Below are 26,770 nucleotides of genomic sequence, written 5' to 3'. Positions count from 1 at the left end.
TTGGCCAGACTGATTCAAACGGGTGTTTCCCGCTCCGACGCAAGGCGCTCCCATTGGTCGCCGCTGCCCTTCCTTTGTGGTGATGCAAGAGTGATCCGCATCCGGTCGCAGCGCTCCGTATTTTTTTTTTTCTTCCTTTTCAACAAAAAAAAATTGTCTTGTTGAGTAGTGGAGCGGCACCGGCTGATTGTTTACGGCGAGGACGGGAGAATACGGAAGAAGCTTCCCCCGAGAGAGTAGAGAAGCCGGGAATCACCGCCGCCTCTCCCCGACCTGGATTGTGTAACACGAAGGAGAAAGCACACGGGCGGGCGCCAGACACAAAAATAAAAAGGATAAATAAATGAGACGGCCGGGCGGCGGACTCTAAAAATCAACAGGAAAGGTCCGTGCTGGGAGGAGAGCGCAGGCCGGACACGGGGGAGATCTTGTGGTTGAGCGGTCGGTCGGATTCTCTCCCTCGTCGATTGATCCTGTGGTGTGACCCGGAGCGGTCGGGCAGTTTCTCGTCTTTTTATTCCCTCTTCCTTAGTAAAGCGAGCGCCAGCGGAGGATGGCCTCGGCTCTGTACGCCTGCACCAAGTGTCACCAGCGGTACCCGTTCGAGGAGCTCTCCCAGGGCCAGCAACTGTGTAAGGTGAGTCCGCCCGAACAGGGGGCCTTGTGCGGCTGCGCAGTCCTGTGCGGCCTGCTAGGGGAGTCGCAGTGCTGAAGCCTCTGGGTCACCAAGGCGAACTGCTACTCCAGGGCCAATATGGCGCCCGTTGCCTATAGCAACAAGTCAGCCTTTACCCTTGGAGGGGCAGCTCACCTTTACTAAACACTGTGTATGCAGGTGAGGGATGTCTGTAGGTGACAACAGACTCATCAGCTCTGACTAAAGCTGAATAATACCCTTGTTATAGGTGTAGGCCGTTTATCTACCTTATGAAGCCTGACTGGAAAACTCTCAGGATGTTGTTAAAGCGGAGGTTCACCCTCAGAGAGCACATTTTCCCCTTAGATGGATGCTCGTTTTGTCTAGGGGAATTGGCTAGTTGTTTTAAAATATGATCCGTACTTACCGTTTACGAGATGCATCGTCTTCGCCACTTCCGGGTATGGGCTGTGGGAATGGGCATTCCTTCTTGATTGACAGTCTTCCGAGAGGCTTCCCACGGTCGCATCCATCGCGTCACGATTTTCCGAAAGAAGCCGAACGTCGGTGCGCAGTATAGAGCCGCACCGACGTTCGGCTTCTTTCAGCTTCGAGTGACGCGATGGATGCGACTGTCGGAAGCCTCTCGGAAGACTGTCAATCAAGAAGGAACGCCCGCTCCCGAAGACCCATACCCGGAAGCGACGGAGAGGATGCATCTCGAAAACGGGTAAGTACGGATCATATTTTAAAACAAATAGCCGATTCCCCTAGACCAAACGAGCATCCATCTAAGGGGAAAAGGGCAACAATTAAATAAATGGGTGAACTCCCGCTTTAAGACCGGCGTTCACCATCACAGGAGTAATTGAGTCTCTGATTCAACCCCTTCACGTGTGCTCTCTCCTGCGATGTGGAGAATGAATCTAAGCAACATCCTGGGAGTTTTCCAGTCAGGCTTCATAAGGTACATAAATGGCCTATAGCAGTGATGGCGAACCTTGGCACCCCAGATGTTTTGGAACTACATTTCCCATGATGCTCAGCTACTCTGAAGAGTGCATGAGCATCATGGGAAATGTAGTTACAAAACATCTGGGGTGCCAAGGTTCGCCATCACTGGCCTTTAGCAAGGACATTCAGCTTTCGTCAGAGCCGCACAGTCTGTCACCTTCATACATCCCTTCATAAGGTACATAAATGGCCTACACCTATAACAAGGGTATTATCCAGCTTTAGTCACAGCCGCACAGTCTGTCACCTACATACACCCCTGTACAGTCGGTGCGACTTGAATTCGCACTGGTATGAAGTGTTGTTATTGGAAATCATAGGGGGACGACTTGTCATGCGACTTTGCAGTCCCAAGTCACAGGACAAGTCGCACAAGTGTGAAAGGGGCCTTGGTGACCCTGAGTGAGGTGGTCAGTCTGATACAGTAGCATATAAAGTAGCCAATGGTAATAAGTAACAGTAGCCAACTCGCAAGTTTCCACTTTTTAAGATACAAATAACGTCCTCTGTTGGCCTCCAGCAAGAAGAAACGAGTCATGCTGGAGGCGACTTACATCATGCACTAATGATGGCGGCATAATTACCGTATTTATCGGGGTATAGCGCGCACCCCTAATTTTGACCCTAAAATCCTGTTAAAAAAAATCATTTTATTACATTTTACTACTTTAGTTTTGGTGTCTTGCCCGGTGGCCTCGTCTGGTCCGTCTGCGGCCTCGGTGGTGTTCTCCCGCGCTGTCTTCATGTCGAATTCCCGCGCTCAGTTTGAAGCCTCCGCCGACGTATACCGAGCGCAGTACACTCGGGTATATTCGGCCAGGCTCGGCTTCTCACGCATAAATGTCACAGAGCGTGACTACGAGCCTAGCCGTATGTACCCGAGCATATTGCGCTCGGGTACAATGTCGGCGCAGGCATTCAAACACGGTGCGGGTATCGGCGTATATCGCGCACCCATGATTTTGCCCTGATTTTCAGGGGGAAAAAAGTGCGCAGTATACGCCGATAAATACGGTAATGTGGAATGCATGTTCCTTGATAAAAATGCTCTTTAAGAAGTTATGGGTAAATCTCAGATTTTTAACCACTTGCTTACTGGGCACCTATACCCCCTTCCTGCCCAGGCGAAACTTCAGCTTACGGCACTGCGTCGCTTTAACTGACAATTGTGCGACGTGGCTCCCAAACAAAATTGACGTCCTTTTTCCCCCACAAATAGAGCTTTCTTTTGGTGGTATTTGATCACCTCTGTGGTTTTTATTTTTTGTGCTATAAACAAAAAAAGAGCGACAATTTAAAATAAACACTATTTTTTTGCTATAATATCCCAATTAAAAAATAATATATATAATCTTTATCCCCCCCCCCCCTTCGCCTGGGCAGGAAGGGGGTATATGTGCCCAGTTTCGCCTGGGCAGGAAGGGGGTATATGTGCCCAATAAGCAAGTGGTTAAAATCTGAGATTTACCCATAACTTGCTTGAGAACATTTTTATCAAGGAACATGCATGCCACATTATGTGTTGCATACATACACATATATATAATGTGTGTGTAATATATATATGTGTGTGTGTGTGTGTGTGTATGTATATGTGTATATATATATATATATATATATATATATATATATATATATATATATATATATATATATATATATATATAGCGCCAATACGTATTCTTCTACATATTTTTGTAAAAAAAAAATCTCAAGCGTATATTGACTGGATTGCGTAAAACAAAATAGGGGACATAATTATGATTTTTTTTTTTTTTTTACATTATGGCGGACACATCACACTTTTGACACATTTTTGGGACCATTCACATTTATACAGCGATCAGTGCTGCACTGATTACTGTATAAATGTGACTGGCAGGGAAGGGGTTAACACTAGGGGGGCGAGGAAGGGGTTAAATGTGTGCCCTGCATAGTGTTTCTAACTGGGGGAGGTGACCGATCGGTGTCCCTATGTACAAGGGACACAGCATCGGTCTCCTCTCCCTGACAGGATGTGGATCTCTGTGTTTTACACACAGAGATCCACGGTCCTGCTCAGTTACTGGGCAATCGCGGGTGCCCGGTAGCCATCGCGGGCACGCGCATCGAGTTCCCAGTAACGCGTCGGGTTCGTGCCCGCCCCCTAGTGGCTCTGAAAGACGAGGACGTCATATGACGTTCTCTCAAAACAAGAGTGCTATTGTGCCGCTGTCAATTGGCAAGAGCCGGTAGTGAGGAGGTGAAGTAAGCCTACACGTATATGACTGTTTGGATTCTTGCATTAACCCAACTGTGACTGGTTAAACCTGTCGGTGCGATATTGGTACTAAACCGTGTGCAGCGCTTTAAACCTTCAATAAGGTGCTTCTTTCTATGGGCTAGGACGGCTGCCCACATAGTGACAGGAAGGTATTAGGATTAAGTGTTGAGACTTGCATATTAGATCAGCCTGCAGCATGGCTCCTGCTGACAAAAGCAACCATGAAGGGGTTGTAAACCCTCATGCATCCTAATGCCAGTCACTAGAAAACTTTTTCTAGTGACTGGCCCCCCGTTTTACTCACCTGAGCCCTGGAATTTCCCACGACAGAGCCACGCTCTTCCTCTGCCCGGGTTTTCGTGGCTCTTGATTGGATAGATTGATGGCAGCGCAGCCATTGGCTCCCGCTTCTATCAATCAAATCCAATGACACAGGGGGCAGGGCCAAGTCCTAAATGCAGCAGCTTTGGATGCGGAATGCTGGACTCAGGAACACGCCCACAAGGTAACCCCCCAGAGCGCTTCTCCTAGGAGGTTATATGATGCAGGGAGGAGCCATGAGAGCCGCAGTGGGACCCCAGAAGTCGGGGCCACTGTGTGCAAAATAAAATGCACAGTGGAGGTAAGTATAACATGTTTGTTATTTAAAAAAAAAGCTTTACGATCACTTTAATGTAGTGCCCACACAAACCATTCCCTTGGTCCTAGCCATTTAGCTAAATGTATGTTCAGGTAAACCAGGTGTACATGTTATATTGACTTCCAGTCACACATTCACAGGTTGGATCATGCCCTGGACCTTTACCAACATGTTGTGCACTTGTTAGTTGCTTGTGATTTGACATTTGTCGTGACATTAACCTTTTATGTTCTTCTTTTTTAGGAGTGCCGAATTGCACACCCAATTGTAAAATGTACCTATTGCCGATCAGAGTTCCAGCAAGAAAGGTATGTCGTTTTTAGTGGTCAAGATGGCACAACACACTCAAAGTCCTGTTTGCTTTTGTGATTTATTTCTCCTTTTCCATTGAGAGCTTTCCCACTGAGATGAGTGCTTGTGAACATTCCTGGACTTTGCATTATATTAGCAAGGATCTTAAAAATCCACTTTAAGTGGAGTTCCGCCCAAAAAAAATTAATTCGGCAGCTACAAATCCGTTTAATATATGGACACTTGCCTGTCCAGGGCGCCCGAGATGTTGGCACTCAAAGCCGATCTGTCTCTCGGGTGGAGGCACCGCCACCTTGCGGCTTCACTTCCTGGTTCCCTATGGCGCATGTGCGAGTCGCTCTGCGCAATCCCACTGTGTGTCTCCCAGTAGACAGAGGAGGGGCTGGACATAGATCACCGCGGGTACTATGGCAATCTATACCCGGAAGTGGAAGCAAATACCTGGATTGCACAGGTATCTGCTCTCCCCCTGAAAGGTGCCAAATGTGACACCGGAGGAGGGGAGGAATCCGAAATGTGGAAGTTCCATTTTTGGGTGGCTTTAAAAGTAACGTTTTTTGATTCGATAAGTTATATTTTAGAGATGTATAATAAATATGTAAGTTGTGTGTTTTCTACTGCCTAGCAATGCTGAGCAAAGTTAATTATGGTACCTAAAACGTGGCAGCATGAACGTTTCCTCAAACTAACGCGTCGCTAAAGAGGTCCGGGGAAAAAATAAGTCAGCCGCTACAAATACTGTAGCAGCTAGCTTTTAATATAAGGATCCTTGCCTATCCAGTGATTTCGGCACCCTGAGCTGATTCGTCAGTCGACTTTGCGTGCAGATACTGGCATTGTAAGTAATCGACAGTGAGGCTCGGGTTGACATTGGTGCAATGCGAGAACCCTGCAAATCCACTGCGGATTCCCGACTCGCAGGCAGTTCACACCACCATATACAAAATGCTGGGTGTGTCAGTAGAAAGTTAATGACACCCCAAATCTGTTTGCATGTTGCAGTGCGAACTGTCAATTCAGACCGGAATCGGATCACATGGGTGTGAACACCCATGCGATCCGATTCTGGTACGGACCAAAAAAATGGTCCAGTGCGAGTTTTGTCTGAATGCGATGCAAGTTCAAGCAAACAATCTGTATGGCTTAGTTCGCATCACATGTGATTTGTGGTGCAAATCGCATCCAATGTCAGACGGCACACCAGTGTGAACTGAGCCTGAAGCCTTCAGGCTTTGTAGCCGGTTTCCTACTGCGCATGTGAGTTGCGCTGTGCTTTATGAATGGTCCCGCCATCTTATGGGACCTGTCTGTGTCCCAGAAGGCAGCGGGGGAAGGAGGTGGTGAAATGCTTGGAGGTCGCTGCGGCGAATAGGCTGAGCCTCCCCCTCCTTTTGGGTGGAGCTCCGCTTTAAGGAAATATTTATCTGGGGGAAGAAGTTGGGGGCTGCCATTACTGATCTGTGTACATGCTACTTGCCTGGATGTCTCTGGTTTTAGGGCCGGTTCACACCACATGCAGTCCAGTATTTTTTGTTTTTTTTTGCATTAAAAACACAAGGAGAGGAGGTTATATGGTTTCCAATAGTTCACACCGGTGCCGTCAGTTCCAGAAAAAAAAGGTAGAATATGCTGCATTTTTTCTGTACTGGAATGCGGTAAAACGCATCACAAATGCACTGGGATGCATCAAAAAAAGAAAAACCTGCCAGACCACCCCAGTACGGAGAAAAATCATCTGGAATGGTTCAAAAACGTGTGAGCAGAAATGCATCCGGAACGTATCTGGGGTGTGTTTTTGTGGTGTGTACCAGCCCTTGGGTCGCTTTACCTGGAAGTATGCAATCACAAGTCAAATCTCTACCTGCATACTTACCCCAGGTCAGCGATTTGGGACCCCTTAAAACCATTGGCATCAGCATGATAGTTGGGCCGCTAGAATTTTTGCAAGGAGAGAACAGCAGTGGCAGACTACATATTTGTGGAGGGTTATTTTTTCCCAGGAAACTTCCTGTCTATTTATGGAGCCATCTTATTTATTTATTTATTTATTTTTTATTTATTTTTTAAATCAAGAATAATGCAAATGTATGAATAACTTTTCACCCAACCCGACAAATAGAAAAGTAGAACACCTGTCCTTGGCTTAGTTGGGTTGTAGGTTTCTATTGTAGCCATGATAGCAGTGTCACCTGAAAGGAAGTGGCTGATTGGGTGTTTAGGCTGAGTTAGCCAATAAGTGGCTCTGTTGCAAAAGCTTCCTGGATGAGGGCACCAGCCATGTGACTCCCTAGCAGATACTACAGCCAGGACTTCTATCTAAACTGAGTTGTGGACAGGTGCTAGGTAAGGCTTTACTTGCATTAAGTACGAAGAGGGAGGCGGGCTAAATAAACCCAAAATCTGCAAAAAATTTAACTTTTGTTAGTTCATGCTTGGAAATGCTTGCTAAGGTCCCGTGTCAATGGGCATTGTTTTCTTGAATTTAAGATTTTTGGAATGCAGGTGAGCAATATCCCACCTTTTTAATTGAGCAGTACATATGGTAGTTCTCTTCCCAGACTATGTTTTGACTTATTTTTGTCTGTCCAGTTTCTTTGGGCACAACATGTCCTATTGAGATGCATTTGAACGCCAGGCAAAGCATACCAAGCTTTGCATTTTTGTCATTCTCGCATGTCTTTTCAATTTAAAAAGCACACCGTCCATCTGAGCACTAAGAGGATTGTTCAGTGACCATTTCCCATTATCAACTTTAATGTGAAAACTGAACTACACCCAAACTAGAGTGATTGAAATGTCCTCTATTCAACCCGATGTAGCATCTAACAGAATTCTATTTCATTTTCAACTGATATTGGCGGTTATTTACAAAAGGCAAATCCACTTTGCACTACAAGTGCACTTGGAAGTGCAGTCGCTGTAAATCTGAGGGGTAGATCTGAAATGAAGGGAAGCTCTGCTGATTTTATCATTCAATCATGTGCAAGCTAAAATACTGTTTTTGTTTTCCTTGCATGTCCCCCTCGGATCTACAGCAACTTGTGGTTTGCACTTGTAGTGCAAAGTGGATTTGCCTTTTGTAAATAACCCCTATTGTGTTCTTGTGAACTTATTTATTACCATGCTGTATGTATACACCCTGATTTATTGTTCTTTCTTGTTTTCCTAGTAAAACCAACACTATATGCAAGAAATGTGCGCAAAATGTTAAGCAATTTGGAACGGTAAGTTTGGATTTTGTTATGCATATCTACTTTTAGGTTGGATACTTATCTGCAGCTTATGATTCCAACACAACCCGGGGACTGAGATTTATTCAGATCTTCTGAACTTCATTAAGGCCCTTTTCACACGGGGGGATCGTTCAGGTCCGCCTGTCAGAACGGACACTCCGTGCTCCTCTATGGAGCCACGGATGTCAGCGGTGACATGCCCCCTGACATCAGACCCGCTAAAGTGTGATGGATGAAAACCCTATAAAGCTTATCTCTGGACAAAAAGCTTACTGGGGTTATATTAGTTGAACACCCCATTTCCTTTAAATCCAACTGCCATAGGGTATATTTTCTTCACATGCTGGTAAAAGTACACCTCCCAATGTACTTCTGTGCCCGCTCGCCTGTAATAGCTGTAGGTCTCCTAGACCCCAGGTCTGCGGTCACATCTCTGCATTCACAAAACAAAGCCTGAGGCTGTGTGGTTTATTTTTTTGTTTTTTCATTGTGAAATGTAAGGACAAGAGAGGTGGAGATGCATTTTGTGTTTTGGGATTTGTGCTTGCAGCCAGAGCAGTCTGGAGTCTAGAGGAAATGGGGTGTTCAAGTAATTTCAGTCTGGGAATCTTTTATGTCTGGAGCTGAAATTTAAACACTGCAGCACCACATCTACGAAGTAAGCCGACCGTGTATCAGACAGAGCTTGATGCACCCCGTCCATTCCATAAACGTAATAAAGTTGAATTAACACATCAGGGATTATGACGTACTTGTCTCTTCCCTATTGTTATCAGAAAACAAACATTTTTTTTTCAGCTAAATCAGACCACGCTGCTGGTTTTAATTTTTTTTTGTATGTTCTCTTGCAAAAAAAATTGGAACTCTTTCTGGGTTTGCGGTCTTTGGCTGACTGGCCAGAGCTGCGATGATGTCACTTATGGATGTGGGAGCCCCGGCTGCAGCACAGCTCTCTGCATTATTACAACATACTGTTTGCCCAGGAATGCAGATTGTCACTGTGAATATCTCCTAAACGGTGTACATTTAGAAGATATTCATTGTACCTACAGGTAAGCCTGATTTGTAAGCTTATCTGTAGGTACAAGAAAAGCAAGCGCCTTTACTACCACTTTAAACAAATGTATACCTCTTATGTAGCTTAAAATAATTGTGCAAATATCACTGCAAATAAAATCAAAATGTGACTGTTTCCATACAATCTCAAAGTCCAGTGTACTAGTGAATCCACTTGTGATGTCACTACCCCTCCTTTCCGCTTCATCCAATCAGAAAATGCGGCACCAAAATTTCCTATTGGTACACCTAGTTTTTTTTTTTTTTTTGTTTACCTGCCAGGAGGTAGCTTTTAAAGCAGAGGTCCCACGAAAAAAATAAAAAAAGCCAACAGCTACAAATACTGCAGCTGCTGACTTTTAATGAATGGACACTTGCCTGTCCAGCGCGCCCACAATGTCTCTCTGCTGCTCCCACCACCATCCTCAATGAGGCAATCGGGAAGTGATTCCCTACTGCTTAACTGCTAGGTTCCCTACTGCACATACGTGAGTAGCGCGGCGCTTTCCCAGTGGTCCCCACTGTCTCCTGGGACCAGTGTGTTTCCCAGAAGGCAGTGCGGGGGGAGTGACTCCTGTGGGAGTCATTCCCGGAAGTGGGTGCAAATACCTGTATTAAACAGATATCTGCACCCCCCTGAAAGGTGCCAAATGTGACACCGGAGAGGGGGAGGGTTCCGAAAAGCGGAAGTTCCATTTTTGGGTGGAACTCCACTTTAATCAACCAGGTGCTGTATAGTGACCATTGAGTGAGCCAGAGATAAGTGTTGAGCTCTCATTAGATTAGATGACTAAACGAACACCCAAATACATGAACTTGAACGATTTGCTTTGATTTGTGTGCAACCTTTTAAATGTAAAATAACGATCTAAGTTGTAAATCAGTATTTTCAATTCTAGTGTTTCATATTTTTTATCTTGCAGCCCAAGCCTTGTCAGTACTGTAACATCATAGCTGCATTTATTGGCACAAAGTGCCAGCGTTGTACCAACTCAGAGAAAAAATATGGACCTCCTCAGACCTGTGAGCAATGCAAGCAACAATGTGCTTTTGATCGGAAGGAGGAAGGGAGACGAAAGGTATGAGCATCATGTTTTGTGAATTATTGCCATTTAACTGGCTTCAGTAGACTTTTAGCATTGAATTGCCCTTCCAGCTACCTGCTTTTCCCTTCAGTATTTCATGTCAATGTTCTGGCTTTGCAGCAAATAATGGCTACAGTCCTGATCTGCATTCTCCTGATTCAGTGATTGAAAATATTGAAGCCAACATGACAGGCAGGTGTGAAAATCCAACAATGGCCCATGAAAAACCATTACCTTGTACTCATTCAATACATTTTGTGTCATAACAGAGGGAATAGCATATTTACAGAGGGATCTGAAAGACCCTTTTCTCTGTCAAAGTGTGAACTTTGCGATTTGACCCCATACAAAATGAATGAACTCGTGTCTCAGTGCAAAGAATCGCATGTAATTTGAACAGGAATGTGGTGCGATTCCTGTCTGCATCACATGCGGGTTCCTGCACTACTCCTGTGTGTATCTAGTCTGAAGTCACTATGACAAGCCTGGGTTCACACTGATCGGTTCCAAAAAAATATCCCATAGTTTGTGGACGCTATAACTTTTGCGCAAATCATGCAATATATGCCCCCCCCCCCCAAAAAAAAATATTTTAGCAGAAAACATATTGGCCTAAATTCCTGAAGAAATGTGATTATCGTTTTATACTTGCCTGATATTTCTGCTGTATTAGCTGGACCAATGACTTTAAGATCTATATTTTATTCTATATAGGTTGATGGGAAGCTACTCTGTTGGCTTTGCACACTGTCCTACAAGAGAGTTCTTCAGAAGACTAAGGAGCAGCGCAAAAGTTTGGGCTCCACCCATTCCAACTCCTCTACGTCTTCCCTTACTGAGAAAGACCAACAATCTAAACCTCACCATCATCACCACCATCATCATCACCGACATAGTGGCAGCCACCATAAGTAAGCCCCTTAAGCCCCTTTCTTGTTTGTATTCTGGTTTACATATACTTTTTGCATACACTGCAAGTTGCTTGTAGTACTTCTGTCCAGTTTAAAGATGGTTTGTCATTCTTATTTTGTTTTAAAGTAGAGAAGCATTCAAATTTTCAGCCTGGCTCCTAAGGATGCCCTTTCCACTATTCTCATGCAGCAGAATACATAGACCTAAAATCTAACGGTTTGTCAAGTCTGTCCGCTGACAGTCTGTCATCTGATGGGTTGCAGGTTGTGCGTGAACATGGCAGTTTAATTTTGGCATGCATATTCTTTCTGGCATTAGGAGCTGCTGTATACTTGAACTGATGTCAATATGGAGCATTAGTCTAGAGCAGTGATGGCGAACCTTGGCACCCCAGATGTTTTGCAACTACATTTCCTATGGTGCTCGTGGATTCAGCATTGTAGTTAAGCATCATGGGAAATGTAGTTGCAAAACATCTGGGGTGCCAAGGTTCGCCATCACTAGTCTAGAGGCTGTATGCCTAATGCAGTGTGATTCATGCAGGAAGCAGGCTGTCTGAGGCTGGTTTTTAGGCTTGTAGGATGGCTTTAGAAACAGGTTATGTTCCATAGACATGGGCAAGCAAAAACAGAAATTTCCAATTTGTAAAACTGGTAATGCAGCCCTGTAAGTTATTATAGTCAAATGTCCAACCCCGTCCCGCCTCAGTGCTGGAGTGATCTATAGACAAAGGCAGTCACTGTCATGTGGGAGGAATTGGCCCTATACCAATTTTGTAAATGGTAGTTAATTACATGCAATTTTTTTTTTTAGGGGGTTCGTTTGAACATTCCAAAGGTAATGTGGCACTGGAGGGTAGCTTTCACACTTGTTGCATATGGGTTTACTATGAGAACACTTAGGAATTACGTTTTGCATCTTTATAATGTTCTCTTCGTATGCAAAACAGTATATGCAAACTGAGAAGTTGAAGCATTTTTGTCACCTGAAGGAGCAAGCAGGATACTGGGGATCGGTATTCACTTGTCACACTTACTAATAAATGCAGGACAGCAAGTGTCTCTGTGCTGCTGTCCCCCTATCATTCCATTTGATAGATATGGCCACCTAAAACTGATATTTTAGTGAGCTCTGGGGGACTGTATTCTTTTCTGCTGGTATCCCACCAGTGATTTGGAGTATTAATCCATACAACTTTCATAATGTAAAATGTATAAATATTAAAGTAAGGTAAACAGTGATGATTGTGACAAAAGGGTGGTGCTGTACTCCTTATACTGAGAGTGCTATGATGAGAAAGGAAGGAGGGGGGTCTTTGCTAAGCGGTTTATTTTTTATCCAGCCACCTTGCAAGTAAAAAGGAATAGCACTGCAAGTAAGAATGTCAAATTTATTTATTTTTTTTTTTTTTTACTTTAAGTCAAGTTAGTGACAGCAACCCCAATTCCTAAAACGTTCGGACACTAAAAATCTACATAAACCCATATTGTATTCAGAATAAAAAATAGAAAACCTATCAAATGTTTAAACTGAGAAAATGTACCAGTTTAAGAAAAAAAATAAGGTAATTTTGAAATTGATGGCAGCAACATGTTTCAGAAATTTTGAGAGAAGACAATGTTTACCACGGTGTAGCACCCTCTTTCATTACTCTGTAAATGTCTGGGAACCGAGGAGACCAGTTTCTGGACTTTTGGGAGAGGAATGTTGTTCCATTCTTGCCTGATATAGAATTCTTGGCCTCATTCACACGAGGCGGATCTGCTTTTTCAGCAACATAATTATGTTTTTCTTTCCTTTTTAGAGTTGGCAGTCTAAGCCCAGAATCAGAGCAGGGACTTTGGAAACCAAGGTAAGTTTATTGGACAAAATGCCCCTTTTTTCTTTATCCTCTACAGGTGTGCAAATAAAGGTATAGGCATTCTGTGTACAAGTAATGGTAATACATGGAAATGTATTTCACAGTGGCTACTAGTTTGAAGGTTAAGGTTACTTGTCTTTATTGCATTCTCTGCATTAAGATACAAAAAAACCTTCTATGGTTCAGCTCCTTCCCATCCTCCCCTAAATACTTACCTGATCATGACCTCGATCCAGTGCTGTGCCTGAGAGCAGCGGCACTGCGCTCTTTCTATTGGACATGGAGGCAGCAGTGAGCCATGGTTGTTGCTCACCCTGGACTTTAAATATGTCTGCCTTTTTGTTACCCTCCATTAAGTAAGGGTTGATTAGATTAGACGTTTTACAAAAGATTTGTTTTGATGCCTCTCGGTCAGCTCACAGGAAGTGACATGGACAATGTCCCTCCATATTGTCTGGTGTAAACTCAAAATTTGAGATTTTTCCCACACTTTGGGGCATTGAAAGCAGTGAAATTGCCATTCCCTGCAGATGAGTAATTTTACTGTAATTTTAACTTGTGTACTAGAAAGATTCACCTGTAGTGAAAGTGTAATGAATGTGACATTCATTGGTTTATAAATATACCTCTTCGGGTGCCAGTTATAGTGGTTCCAGAACAAATGGTGTGAATTGCCAGAACAGGTACACAGGTATCAATCTGATGAGTTTTTAGCCTTAACCACTTCCCGCCCGCGGTATAGCAGAATGACGTGCGCAAAGTGGTTGTGTTATCCTGACTGGACATCATATGAGCAGGATAAGCCGCGATTACACGCACCGTGTCGATCGATGGTGTGTCAGTCTGACAAACCGCATCATCGATCTGACTGATGTAGGCTCTTTACCATGCGATCAGCTGTGTCCAAACAGTGTAAATAGCAAGAGACATTTTATCAGCTTTTCCCCCACTCGCACTGACAGATGTGAGTAGAGGAGAGCAGCCGATCGGCTCTCCTCGAGGGGGGGGGGCATGGTCTGCACTGACTATCTGTGCATACCCCCCTCTGAGGGTGCCCACCCATGACCGCCAGGGTTGCTAATCAGTGCCCATCAGTAATGCCTGCAGTGCCTCTTCATCAGTGCCCAGTATACTTTAGTAATCTCTCAGCATTTTGGAGTTTTTATATTTTGACAAACATTTCTTCCTTTTATTTTTCCAGTCATAAATCCACTACAACAATTCAGAATGAAACTCCAAAGAAAAAGCCCAAATTGGAATCAAAGCCATCTAACGGAGACAGGTATACTTGGTCACCTTTTATTCAATGGGTCAATGGGGGGGGGGGTTTGTAGTATACTTGGTTATCAACATATTATGACAGGGCTGGCTTAGTCACAACCACATATTGATGGGGAAGAGAATAGATTTTCTTAGTACAGCCCTGTGTCACGTTGGTCAGAGCTTACACAGGGTTGGGGTCTGTTACTGGAGACAGCAGCAGTAATGTTGCTTGCAGCGGCATGGGGGGGGCGGGCAGAGCACAGGTTTGCCTTTTTTTGCAATATTTACACACTAAAGTTCCCTTAAAGTGTTGCTAAACTCAGGACCCGACATATATATGTGCTGCTTGGCCCTGTGCTGATCGCATGCACTCTCCCAAGGAAAAAAAATCTCTAGCAATACACACAAAACTGAGCATGTGCAAAGTGCCCCCAAGGCTCTGTACTATCAGCAGATGGGTTGGAGACTGTGTGTGGGGGGGGGGGGGACAGAATCGGAGAAGACGGGATCAAACAGCTTTTTTACACAATGCTAAGGATAACCCCTTGGGTTCCACAGTGAGTATACAAGCATGCTTTACTGCATATACAGACTGATTTTTACTGTTGTGGGTTTAGTAACACTTTAATAGTTGTCCCTGTGTGTCTGCCATGTTGCATTTAAAGTGGCAGTTATAAGAGACATACAGGGGTTTGCCATTGTTGGCTTCCTTCTTGAAATGCTGTTGTCTGACTGTCACACGACTTCTGCGGGGCCCAAAACTATCTTAGCAATTCAGTCAGTCTTACCTTGCAAATTTTGCTTCTTCAGCGATTTAGGTGTCTGCTCTTTCCCTCATCGCCCGGTATCTAGTGCTTCAATCTTTGCCCGGTTTTCTGAATTCAAAATTCTCAACCTGTCTTGGTGGTTTGGATTGGGATTACATAACTTACACCTACCTGTCAGTATATTATATATTTTTTTATATTTACTAATAAGTCACAAATTTGGAAAAAGAATGCTGAAAATCAGTTTAGGATTCCTGATGTACTTTAGTTTTTCCTGGTCGGCAACTTAAAGTCTGTGTGTTAACCAAAAAAAGATCCTGTCGTTCCCTAATGCACATTAAACGGCACAGTGCTTGTGCTGTCTAATGTTCTTCTCTAAACTGTAATAAACCTGTCTGGTTCTGCCAGTTCCTGTGTTCCCCTCTCTGGGCTGTCTGTATATTTGCCAGTCCTTTTTTGTGTGTAACTCCTGGATCCCAGGCCCACACTATATATAGGTGGGGGTAATTTTCACACCTTCCTTTAATTATTCTGACTGGACATCATTACGTCCTTCAGAACAAGCCGCTCAGGGCGTGCAGCGCGACTATCAGTGGTGTCTCTCTCAGACGCACCGCATATCTAAAGAGCCAATGATGTAGGCCCTTTACCATGTGATCAGCTGTGTAAATCGAGTATAAATTGATTACAAATGCCCTTTGGTGGTAATTGACACCATAAATGACAATTGTGCCACATCCTAATAATGAATGAATTGAGAAGAAATGTGGAAAAAATTTACTTTGTAGGCACGTATATAAAATATAGCAAAGAATTTTTAATATTTCACAAATGTGATGTTAATAGACAACTGCATCTAAAAATGGAATACAAAAAATAGGATAGGAAATGACTGTTGGCACTGCCCTACTGACAGCATCAGTAGAGGAGAGCCAATAGGCGACTTTTCTGACAGGGGGACCTGCACTGATAATCTGTGCATTGATTGATGGTGCAGTTCCATCAGCGATGCCTTTCAGTGCCCATGAAGGCTGCCCATTTGTTCTCGTCAATGCCACCTCATCTGCACACATCAGTGAAGGAGAAAAATTACTTATTTACAAACTTTTGTAACAAACTTAGACTTACTTTTTTTTCAAATCAGTCTTTTGTTTTTCATTTAGCAAAAAAATAAACTCAGTGGTTATTAAATGCCACAAAAAAGTTCCATCTGTCTATAAAAAAATAACCATTTTGTTTGAGTGCAGCATTGTATGACTGCGGAATTGTCATTCAAATTGCCACATCGAAAATTTGGTCTGGGCATTAAGGGGTGAAAGTACCCGGTATTTAAGTGGTAAAGAATCAGGATGGCTGTACTGCAGCTATATTGCGGCTTTAAGTACAGAAATGTGCTTTACAGAAGTCTACTGTGTGTTGGCCTGGGAACTGGATGGGTTCTCCAAGCACAAGGAAAATTTGTTTTGGATCCTCAGACATTTGGCAGTACTGTGGGGGGGAGAATAATAATACAAAAAACGACCTGATAGGTTTGCTTTAGTAGTAAGAATAATGATTATAGGAGTGGTTGGTGGGTTTTGTTGCAATGAAAAGGCATGTCTGTGCTGTGAAAAAAACACAATTATTCGGTATTCTAATAAATATTCAAATTCCAGCATGTTTTATTTTAGTAGTTCAATCACTCAGTCGACTGACAGTGGTGGTACAGACAACTTTGTCCTAATCAGCCAGCTGAAAGAGGAAGTCATGTCTCTGAAGCGTCTCTTGCAACAGAGAGACCAAACCATTCTGGAGAAGGATAAAAAGGTATGCGAGTCCAGGCTCAATTTTCATAATTTTCTTCCTTTTTGTAGAGGTTCACCTGCATGCTCTAATCGCAGGCTTCTATTGGCTTACTTTTTTTTTTTTTAAACTAAATCTGAGAATAACTCTGCAGAACAAAAGTAAAGTCGTATATTAGGGATGTCCCGATACCGATACTAGTATCGGTATCGGGACCGATACCAAGCATTTCCCCGAGTACTTGTACTCGGGGAAATGCTCCCGATGCTTCACCCAATACTTGAGCAGGCAGGCAGGGGAGTTGCAAATCTTCTCTCCCCCATGGCTAGTGTTGTCCCCCCCCTGCTGTTTACGTCCCCTATCCTTGCTGCTCTCTCACCTCCTCCGTCCGTCCGTGCCGTTCTCTCCTCCCGTTCCCCCGTCCATGCAGTGCTCTTTCCTCCGTCCCGTTCTCTCTCCTCCCCTTCCCCGGGCCGTCCGTGCCGTTCTCTCCTCCCCTTCCCCCGTCCATGCAGTGCTCTTTCCTCCGTTCCGTTCTCTCTCCTCCCCTTCCCCGGGCTGTCCGTGCCGTTCTCTCCTCCCGTTCCCCCGTCCATGCAGTGCTCTTTCCTCCGTCCCGTTCTCTCTCCTCCCCTTCCCCGTGCCGTTCTCTCCTCCCCTTCCCCCGTCCGTCTGTCCCGTTCTCTCTTCCACCCCCCTCCCCGTCCATGCAGTTCCCGTTCTCTTTTCCCCCCGTCCGTCCGTGCCGCTCTCCCCCCTCAATCTGTCAGGGGGGAGAGCGGAGGTAGGAGCCGCTAAGCCCGGCTCCTACCTTTTCAGAATGAACAGAGTCGGTGGTCACTGACTCTGTTCATTCATATAACTGAGCATCGTAAGCTCCTGTGTTTCTGATGCTTCAGTTTATGAATGGAGGAGCTTCCCTCCATTAATTTCAGCTGAAGCTGCTGAGAAAGGGACTGGGGAATCTGTTTCCCTAGTCCCTTTCTCTGTCTTAAAGGGGAGATGCCAGAGGTCTGTTAAGACCCCTGAAATCTCACCAAAGCCCCCCAACAGGGCTGATAAAAATGAAAATAAAAAATTGCAATAAATATTAAAAAATAAATAAAATTTATTGACTGACAATTCCCCCCCCCCCCCCCCCCCCCCCCCTAAAAAAAAAAAAAATAGTAAAAAAAATACTGCCACTGTCACATGACATTAAAAAAAGTATCGGTATTCAGTATCGGCGAGTACTTGGAAAAAAAGTATCGGTACTTGTACTCGGTCTCAAAAAAGTGGTATCGGGACAACCCTATCGTATATATATTTTTTTAATACCAATTCCTGCATAAACAAATCTTGACATTTCTATATCCATTTTAAAAAAGACAAGCTGCACCTTTTTGTTTGATTTTTAGTATTTGATCCAAGTACAGGCAAGCCCCTGGGTTCCAAACAAGATGTAGGTTTGTCCTTAAAGTGTAAACTCCTTACACCTCCCTCCTGTCTAGTGCCCCCCCATAGTAAGCAGCTTGCTATGGGGGCAACCGAGCCATTCAGACAGAGCTGCAGCCTGGCCCTAACCCCCCCCCCCCCTAAAGGAAGAAGGTTTTTATTGATGCATTCTATGCATTAAGATAAAAAGGCTTCTGCGTGCATCAGCCCATCTAATACTTTCCTGAGCCCCATCTTGATCCAGCAATGTTGCATGAGAGCCTCGGCTGTCTGGGACTCTCCTCCTTATTGTCTGAGACGGCAGCAAAGCGCCTGTGGCTCTTGCTGCTGACAATTTAAAATCTGTTAGCCGATAAGGAGAGGGGGGGGGGGGTTAGTGCCAGGCTGCAGTTCTGTCTGAATGGCTCGGTTGCCCCTATAGCAAGCTGCTTACTATGGGGACACTAGACAGGAGGGAGGTGTAAGGAGTGAAAGAGAGCTCTTCGCCCTACGTAAGCTTAACCTGGGGGCAGTTAGATAGGTATTTTTTGCCCTGTGTAAGCATTACCTGGGTGTGAAGAGAGATCCCTTGGTCCTTGTGAGTGAGCCCCAAGGCCCCTTTCACACTATCATGACTTCAAAGCGAATTTGCCGCAATTTCAGGGAATGCCTGTGTAAACTTGAGGTATATGGACCTCAACTTGAATGAAAGTCAGACCAAAGTAGTGTAGAGACTACTCTTGAAGTTGCACATATATGAATGGTTATAATTGGAAATCATGGGGAGCGACTTGTCATGCTACTTTGCAGCCCCAAGCTGCAGGGCACGTCGCCCAAGTGTAAAAGGGGCCTTAGTCCTGTGTAAGCTGCAAGTCATGACCTAGAGCTTTCATATGACCTCTTCTGATCGCTACTGGCATCTAAGAGCAACAGGAAAGTGAATAGAAGGAGCTGTGGAGGGCAGCAGTTTAAATGTCAAACATATAAAAAATATAGTGCAGTGCTCAAGATGATAAACTAAATTTTAGGATGAAAACATGTATATGTCTAAACCTTGGTTTCCCAAGGTCTATAAAAACAAATGAATAAAGATGCCAAAATAAACACTCGTGTGAAAAATAAAATGGAAAATTATGTGAAATGAAAATGTTCATCAATTACCATCATATTGTAGTCCATCATAAAAAGCTCCCAATATGCGGTAGACCACATCAGGCAATCTGCGGTAGTATGTGTAAAACTGTATCATAGGTTTCGTCCTATTGGACATCTGTGGTGGTCATCCCAGATAATGTCCGATTGGACAAAATGTGTCGGATGCTCGTGGAGTCATTGCGATCTGTATACGCTATTAAAGGATTACATAGCGTGATTTTATTGGAATTCTTGTAAGTGCACCTTGGTGGTTCCACCCAGGCATCATCGACATCCAGCGGCGCTGCATCACGCTCTCTGATGACTGACGTGAGTTCCTATATCCACCATTTGCTTTCCACGCTGGATCCGGTGGAGAGTTGAAAAGAAATCGTGCACATCCAGCCTAGAGATCGCGGTGGGGGGGTTGTGAATCGAGATCACAATCTTCAAACGATTAATCGCGCAGCTCTAAAATATATATATTTTTTTTTAAACTAGAAACAAACAAATGTCAGAAAAAGGTTTAGTGTTTAAGTGGTTAAACTTCTCTCATTTACATACGGAAGTCTATTCCTTTTGATGTAAAGGACAAATTGTTACAATGTTTAGACTTAAGTTCCACTGATAAAGAATGTTGTGATATTTGGCAGACTGCCCAGATTTTTGTTTCCTTTCTTTTGAGGCTGTGGCTTCAGCAGAGCAGAGAGAATGCTCTGCATAGAAAGATCAGGAAATACCGTACTTTTTCAAGGTTGCAACGGGAAAAATATCACGATAATAATTCTTGACGATTAATGCAGCTCTAATACATGTTTTCATCCTAAATTTGGTTTATCTTGAGCGCTGCGCTATATATTTTTTTTTATGTGACGATTTGCCCTATATGTCTGGTGAAGTGTTGGCAGCTTATTGGCCTCTTAACGCAGTTTTTTTTTTATTCCCAAAGTGTCAAACATGTTTTACTTCCCAATACCATTGCACAGATAAAAAAGCGCCAGAAAAGCTTAAGAAAAATGCTTCCCTTTAAATTCTGTGTATGTGTTCACACTGGGGCATTGCGCTTCCATTGCAGTGTTGGAGCGTGGTTTGGTCAGTTAAGAAAAAAAAAACTCTGCCCTCCCATAAAAGCAATGGGAAATGCAGCAAAACACCCCCCCCTCGCGATTTTTTTTTTTGTGCAGTTTGAGTTCCAAACAAAAAAGATGCGCTACAAACATAGCAAAAAACGCATTTGCGTTATTGTGGCAGATCAGTGTGCGAGTCGACTTGGGAACCACTTTAAGTAGACCTATAAACTTGCCCTGCCATGCAGACAGTACATGTTCAGTGTTAACCACTTAAGCCCCGGACCATATTGCTGCCTAAAGACCCAAGGGGTTTTTACAGTTCGGGACTGCGTCGCTTTAACAGACAATTGCGCGGTTGTGCGACGTGGCTCCCAAACAAAATTGGCGTCCTTTTTTCCCCACAAATAGAGCTTTCTTTTGGTGGTATTTGATCACCTCTGCGGTTTTTATTTTTTGCGCTATAAACAAAAATAGAGCGACAATTTTGAAAAAAATGCAATATTTTTTACTTTTTGCTGTAATAAATATCCCCCAAAAGCATATATAATTTTTTTCCCTCAGTTTAGGCCGATACGTATTCTTCTACCTATTTTTGGTAAAAAAAATCGCAATAATCGTTTATCGGTTGGTTTGCGCAAAATTTATAGCGTTTACAAAATAGGGGATAGTTTTTTTGCTTTTTTTTTTTTTTTTTTTTTTTTTACTACTAATGGCGGCGATCAGCGATTTTTTTTCGTGACTGCGACAATATGGCGGACACTTCGGACAATTTTGACACATTTTTGGGACCATTGTCATTTTCACAGCAAAAAATGCATTTAAATTGCATTGTTTATTGTGAAAATGACAGTTGCAGTTTGGGAGTTAAACACAGGGGGCGCTATAACATTTAGTGTTCACTTTGTGTGTTTTTACTAGTGTAGGGGGGTGTGGCTGTAGGAATGACATCATCGATCGTGTCTTCCCTATAAAGGCAATCACCCGATCGATGCGCCGCCACAGTGAAGCACGGGGAAGCCGTGTTTACACACGGCTCTCCCCGTTCTTCAGCTCCGGGGAGCGATCGCGACGGAGCGGCTAAAAACAAATAGCCGCGCCGTCGTCCCGGATCGCTCCCCGAGCGGACCCGACCTCCGCATGTACCGGGGGGGGGGTCCCCGATCGGACCCCCCCACCCACGTCTAGCAGAGGACGTACAGGTACGTACATGTGCCTGTCCGTGCCATTCTGCTGACGTATATGTACATGAGGAGGTCGGGAAGTGGTTAATTAACTGCTCATGTTTTAAAAGATTGAATAAGAAAGTGATTATGCTGCATGCAATTGATCCCGTTCTGTGGAAGAACCGACATTTTCTGTGCCATCAGTTTATTGTAACTTTTGGGAGGGAAATAAACACTTTTTTTTTTTTTTTTTTTCCCTGCTTTTGGTTTTATTTGAAATTTCTAGCACGATTAGACCCCATTAGATATTTACTACATGGTGTTTTAAATACTTCTGTGTAATATAATTTTTTTTTTTTAAAGTTGACAGAACTGAAAGCAGACTTCCGATTCCAAGAAAATAACTTGAGGACAAAGATGAATGGCATGGAAAAGGCCCACAAGGAATCGTATGAGCAGTTGCAGGTAAGCATTTCTTATGTTTCCTTCCTGTTGTATTAAAGAATGCCATTCTTGTTTTGTGGTAAAGGAATAAAGCTTTGGCTGTGTTCATATACTATGTATGGTGCAGAAGTTTATCCATTGGCTGGTAAGGCAGCTGGGGGGGTAGAGCATGCAGAAGCTGTACAAATCAGCAACCATGTCTGAAGGGAGGGGCTAGGCAGTATAAATCGGTAGCCAGCCATGCCTTAACGGAGAAGTCTGGACTTCTTTTAGGCTGGACTTCTCCTCTGGGTCACATGAGTGCAATTCGTGTTGCGCTCCTGTGACCTGTTTTCAGTGGAAATCGATCTAAAGTCCGCTCTCCGCTGATGTCACTGAAATCAGTCGAGTTACTTGGTCATCCTGACTTCTGAAGTCTGGATCCGCCAACTGCCTTGACTGATGGCAGTCTCAGCCTCTCAGCGAGTTTCTGAGACTGCCGGCCCCTCAACAGCTCAGCGCTCCAATAAGTGTTGAGGAGCAGAGCAGGAAAGATGCTGACTTAGGGTCAGCAGCTCTCCTCCCGGGGAGGAGTGAGAACCGAGCCATCGGCGGTGTTCGATGGCTCGGTTCTCAGTGTAGAGCGCCGGTGAACAGCAGCATCGGTCTAATGCTGAATCCACCTAGGCAAGTATGAAGGGGAAAAAAACATGCTTCTCTTAACGTGGTCTATTGTTTGCCACCTCTACCTCCAGTCACCAACATTGGATCATGTAATTAGAGGTGTTGGGAAGTGGACAATCTCCTGCTGAGTGTCCCATTCTTGCTACAATTTTTTTATTTTTGTGTAATGCATTTTGTCTGGCACAGGCCATGCTGTCTGTCTTGTTAGAAATGTTCAAATTTGATACTTTAATGTCCATGTAAAAATCGCCTCTGAATCTGGGGAAGGCAGTATAAAGCTGAGAACTGAATCAACCATCATTGCTGCCATGCAGGGACCACACCTGCCACACTTCTGGGCTCTGAGTGCAAATCTGAAAAATGTTCGGCTTTGGAAAAATCTACATCCTATGTAATGCAAAGCAGTGCTCAGAAAAGTGTGCCAGAAGCTGAAATCGACTGTGGAGGATCTCTGCATTGCGTTCTTGGAGGCATGTCTAAGTTGCAGCTTTACCTCCCCATGGAATTCAAAGAGGAATTCCAGGTATGGATATTTTTATACATGTTACATTGGTCTAGTTTGGAGCAATGAAAATGTGTATACCATAAATTCATGATAATAGCCGCAAACTCGATAACTTTCTTGGTTCCATAAATGTGGGCGCAATGTCCAAGAACTATCATGTTTCTGCTTAAAAAAACTCTGACATGTGTAGTGATACAGCCCACAAAACAGGTATGGGGATTGCATTATTTAAATAAAAAATATTTGGTACTACTGGCTGACTCTGCAAGCTGGAAACAATATACGCTATTGGTATACACCACTCATCCAGTGATCCTGACTAGCTTCCAGGTCCTATGCTAAATGGCTGGTCTGCTGCAGTCTGAACACAGGCGCCATTTGGAGAATGCTTTACGTTTTCTAAAAGAATGCAAGCATTGTCTGATTTGATGTGGATCACGGACGCTCTGCAAAGCATTCTCTAAATGCTCAGTTCAGAATGCAGCATTACTTTAGTGGTGTCTACTTCAGTGATTTTTGCAGCTTCAATGGGCATCGGCCAGGCATGGTACACGGTCTAAGCTGCACCAATGTAACTATGTATAAAATTCATATCTTGAAGTCCCAAGATGCATTTCTTCAGTAACTGTCAAGTGTACCTGTTCAGCGATGGGGGACAAATTATTCTGTACAGACCTCCAAAATGTATTAGTTTAAATAATCCAATTAAACATAAACAACTTTTTTTTTTCTTGCCACTTTCACACTGGGGCCACGTTGGCACTAAAGCGCCGCTCGTTGCGGCACTTCCGAAACAGTTTTTAGGGCAGGGAGTTTTGGAAGTGGTAAATACATCACTCCCATACCGCCTTAAAGATGCTGCTTGCAGGGCTTTTCGAAACGCACCGCCCCAGTGTGAGAAGTCACAATTCAATGAATGGGAGTGGTTTTCAGGTGCTTGGCAGAGACTATTTCCAGCGCAAAAGAACCTGAAAACCGCCCCATTTTTAAAAAGATCTAAAAAATCGAAAATCAACAAACATTTGCTAAATATATTAAAGTGGATGTAAAGCCACTCTCATCAATTGTAAACTACTGCCATAGTGCTGATCTATAAGGCGATACATGCCTCCTGCATATATCCATACCAGTCAAATGTGTCCCGTTTTATTAGTTGGATGTCCCCAAAAACAGCAGATTCAGTGGGTGGGTCTGTCATCGGCGCTTGGTGGGCGGGGTCATGATGTCAGCAGATGCCCTGCCCACCTCTACACTCCCCTTGGCCAGAGCGTGCATAGAGGAGGCAACGCGCATTCATTGTAAAAACAGAGCGCGCTCACGGTGCAGGGGGGGAGGGTAAGCTGTGAGCACCGATCCTCCCTGCATGGCTTTTTCATCTGCTTCTCTCCCTCCCGCGGCTTTCACATGAAAAGCCATGCAGGGGGGGGGCATTGGTGTTCACAGCTTACCCTCCCCCCCCCTCGCACCGATCATCCCTGACTGTTACTCTGCTCAGTGTATGAATGGAGGGGAGACGCTGCGTTCTCTCCATTCATCTTCAATGCAGAGAAAAGGACTTGGGAATGAATGTCCTCTGTCCCTTTCTCTGTCTCAAATGAGAGATGTCAGGGGTCTCTGTTTAGACCCCTGACATGTGTGTCCTGGTGGGGGGGGGGGGGGGTGGTTGGGGGTGTCGTCCTGTCGGAACACAATAGCTCAGCAGGTGAGATGCCTGTAATAACATCTGGATTGTTAGTAAAGTGGCTCCTCCCGAGCTCTTCTGTGTGGGTTTTTATTTGTTGGTTTTGTTTTTTTTAGCTCAGACCACTGGATTAAATGGAAGAAAAAAAAACCTGCTAGTGTGTACCAGGCTTAGTCAATAGTGGAGCTAACGCTGACTGAACGTTTCCATATTACACTGGGAGTTGATTGGATATATGTGTCCTAACTTTTTTTTTTTTTTTTCTCTTTGGTCTTTAGGGCAAAAACCGGGATTTGCTGAAACAAGTTGCATCTCTGTCAAAGGGTAAAAAATTTGATAAAAGTGGCAGCATCCTGACCTCTTGAGGACCTGTTTAACAGGAGGACATGCAGTGTTGGTCTGTGAAGCCCTTAAAATGGTTTTAGTCACAAGGGAATCTTCTTCTTTTTTTTTTTTTTTATTATTATTAAACATTTTTTTTTTTTAAGCCTATTTTATAGTGAATCCTGGACTCTTTTTAATTATAAAGCGCTCAGACGCAACCAACTTCAACTGGCTTGAAGACACCTCTGATCCACTTCAGCTGTGGAGGAAGAGCATCACTAAGATGGGGGGAAAAGGCAATAACATAAAAAAAATGGGAAAAAATAAAACGGATCGGCAGCTGGCTTTTTATTGGTGCTCAAATTTTTATGAGCGCTTTACATCTGCTGTGACAAATTACTTTTTTTGGGGGGGTGGGGTAATTGGGTGTTTTTTAAATGTTTTTTTTTTTTTAAATGATGGTGCTTTATACCCTCTGCCATCAGCAACAGGTAAAATGCTATGGAAGATGGCGTGCTGCTGGTTTCCCTTTGTCATAGAAAGGGTTAAAGGGGGACTCCACCCATAACAGTTTGGGCAGAAGGGTTTGGTGAAGCAAATATTTTAAGACCCATGATTTATTTTGGGACAGAGCAGAAAATACCAATCATGTTTTCAGTGTTGAATTGCTATTGTGGCAATGACCATTAAGTGCAGCACTCGTCTGAAAGACCTATTAGGTTTTAATGGTCAGGAAGCAGTTCAGAGTCTAAGATTGGGGTACTGGGGGAGGAGTTGACCGTTCCAAGTTACTATATGGGAGGGGTCTCAGTCCGTCGGGTTTCCACTCTTTGGTCATCTGTTCTGTAGTAAAAGGAGGATCAGCCAGACTGCACTCCTATCTCTTACTTTTTAGAGTTTAGTGCCATACCTCCATGCCACTGGAAGAAGCCTCGGACAGTGTTTTCTCCAGTACTTTTACTCTTGGTTTTATGTCTTCGCTCATTTTATTATAGATATATGTTATCACTTGTGTATAGGTCAAACTGCAGAGTGGCTACAAAACTTCCTATCCAATTATGTGAACAATCCCAAATTTGATATTCTAATTGCATCTGAAAAATTGCACCTGTTTTGTTTGACCGCTCGAATATTGCTAATCATGTGTAAAGGACATTAAAGGAAAGAATTATGGCTTTTTGATCAATTTTAATTAAAAATGTATGAGTTTATAAATTGCTGATTCATATCATTTTGGTCTGATTACTTGTCTTATTTTAATATTTTTTTTTATGAAAAAATAAACACTGTGTACTTTTTTACAATACAGTGTTTGTAAATTGTGATACGCTCCAGACAGGCACAGTGGCCCTTCCGCTGAAACATGTATCTGTGTAGCTGTTCAGGTCACCACACTGGACACCTTACACCACCGTAGTAAAAAATGGTTCTCGTCACCATGCATGGCTGCTTGTACCAAGTTATGTTTATATGCAACATTTTGATCTTTATTCTACAAAAAAAAGATAATTGACGTTTCGGAACACAATCATTTTATGCATGTAGTAC

General features: G+C 43.7%; 1 protein-coding gene across 2 annotated transcripts; it reads left to right on the top strand.

The window, feature by feature from the left end:
* Positions 1-146: 146 nt before the first annotated feature.
* Positions 147-26,453, top strand: FAM76B (family with sequence similarity 76 member B). 2 transcript variants are annotated; one of them, XM_040340177.1, is made up of 10 exons: positions 147-637; positions 4,798-4,862; positions 8,036-8,090; positions 10,079-10,234; positions 10,955-11,151; positions 12,957-13,004; positions 14,215-14,295; positions 16,699-16,849; positions 21,969-22,070; positions 25,177-26,453. In XM_040340177.1, exons 1-10 carry the CDS (start codon positions 554-556, stop codon positions 25,261-25,263), a joined length of 1,026 nt encoding a protein of 341 aa, XP_040196111.1. In that variant the 5' UTR covers positions 147-553; the 3' UTR covers positions 25,264-26,453. The 2 variants fall into 2 exon arrangements, with proteins under 2 accessions (XP_040196111.1, XP_040196112.1); XM_040340178.1 differs by having other exon boundaries at positions 148-637; positions 16,714-16,849.
* The last annotated feature ends 317 nt before the right edge of the window (positions 26,454-26,770 follow it).

This window comes from Rana temporaria, chromosome 2, assembly GCF_905171775.1.
Source record: "Rana temporaria chromosome 2, aRanTem1.1, whole genome shotgun sequence".
NCBI classification, from domain to species: domain Eukaryota; kingdom Metazoa; phylum Chordata; class Amphibia; order Anura; family Ranidae; genus Rana; species Rana temporaria.
This window is presented reverse-complemented; position numbering and strand designations above follow the sequence as displayed.

What these genes read in the sequence shown, in the direction of transcription:
- FAM76B (XM_040340177.1), top strand. Translation starts at nt 554, where the DNA reads ATGGCCTCGGCTCTGTACGCCTGCACCAAGTGTCACCAGCGGTACCCG. An exon ending in CATAGTGGCAGCCACCATAA is followed by an intron (nt 11,152 to 12,956) that starts GTAAGCCCCTTA and finishes TTTCCTTTTTAG; the next exon opens with AGTTGGCAGTCTAAGCCCAG. An exon ending in CAGGGACTTTGGAAACCAAG is followed by an intron (nt 13,005 to 14,214) that starts GTAAGTTTATTG and finishes TTATTTTTCCAG; the next exon opens with TCATAAATCCACTACAACAA.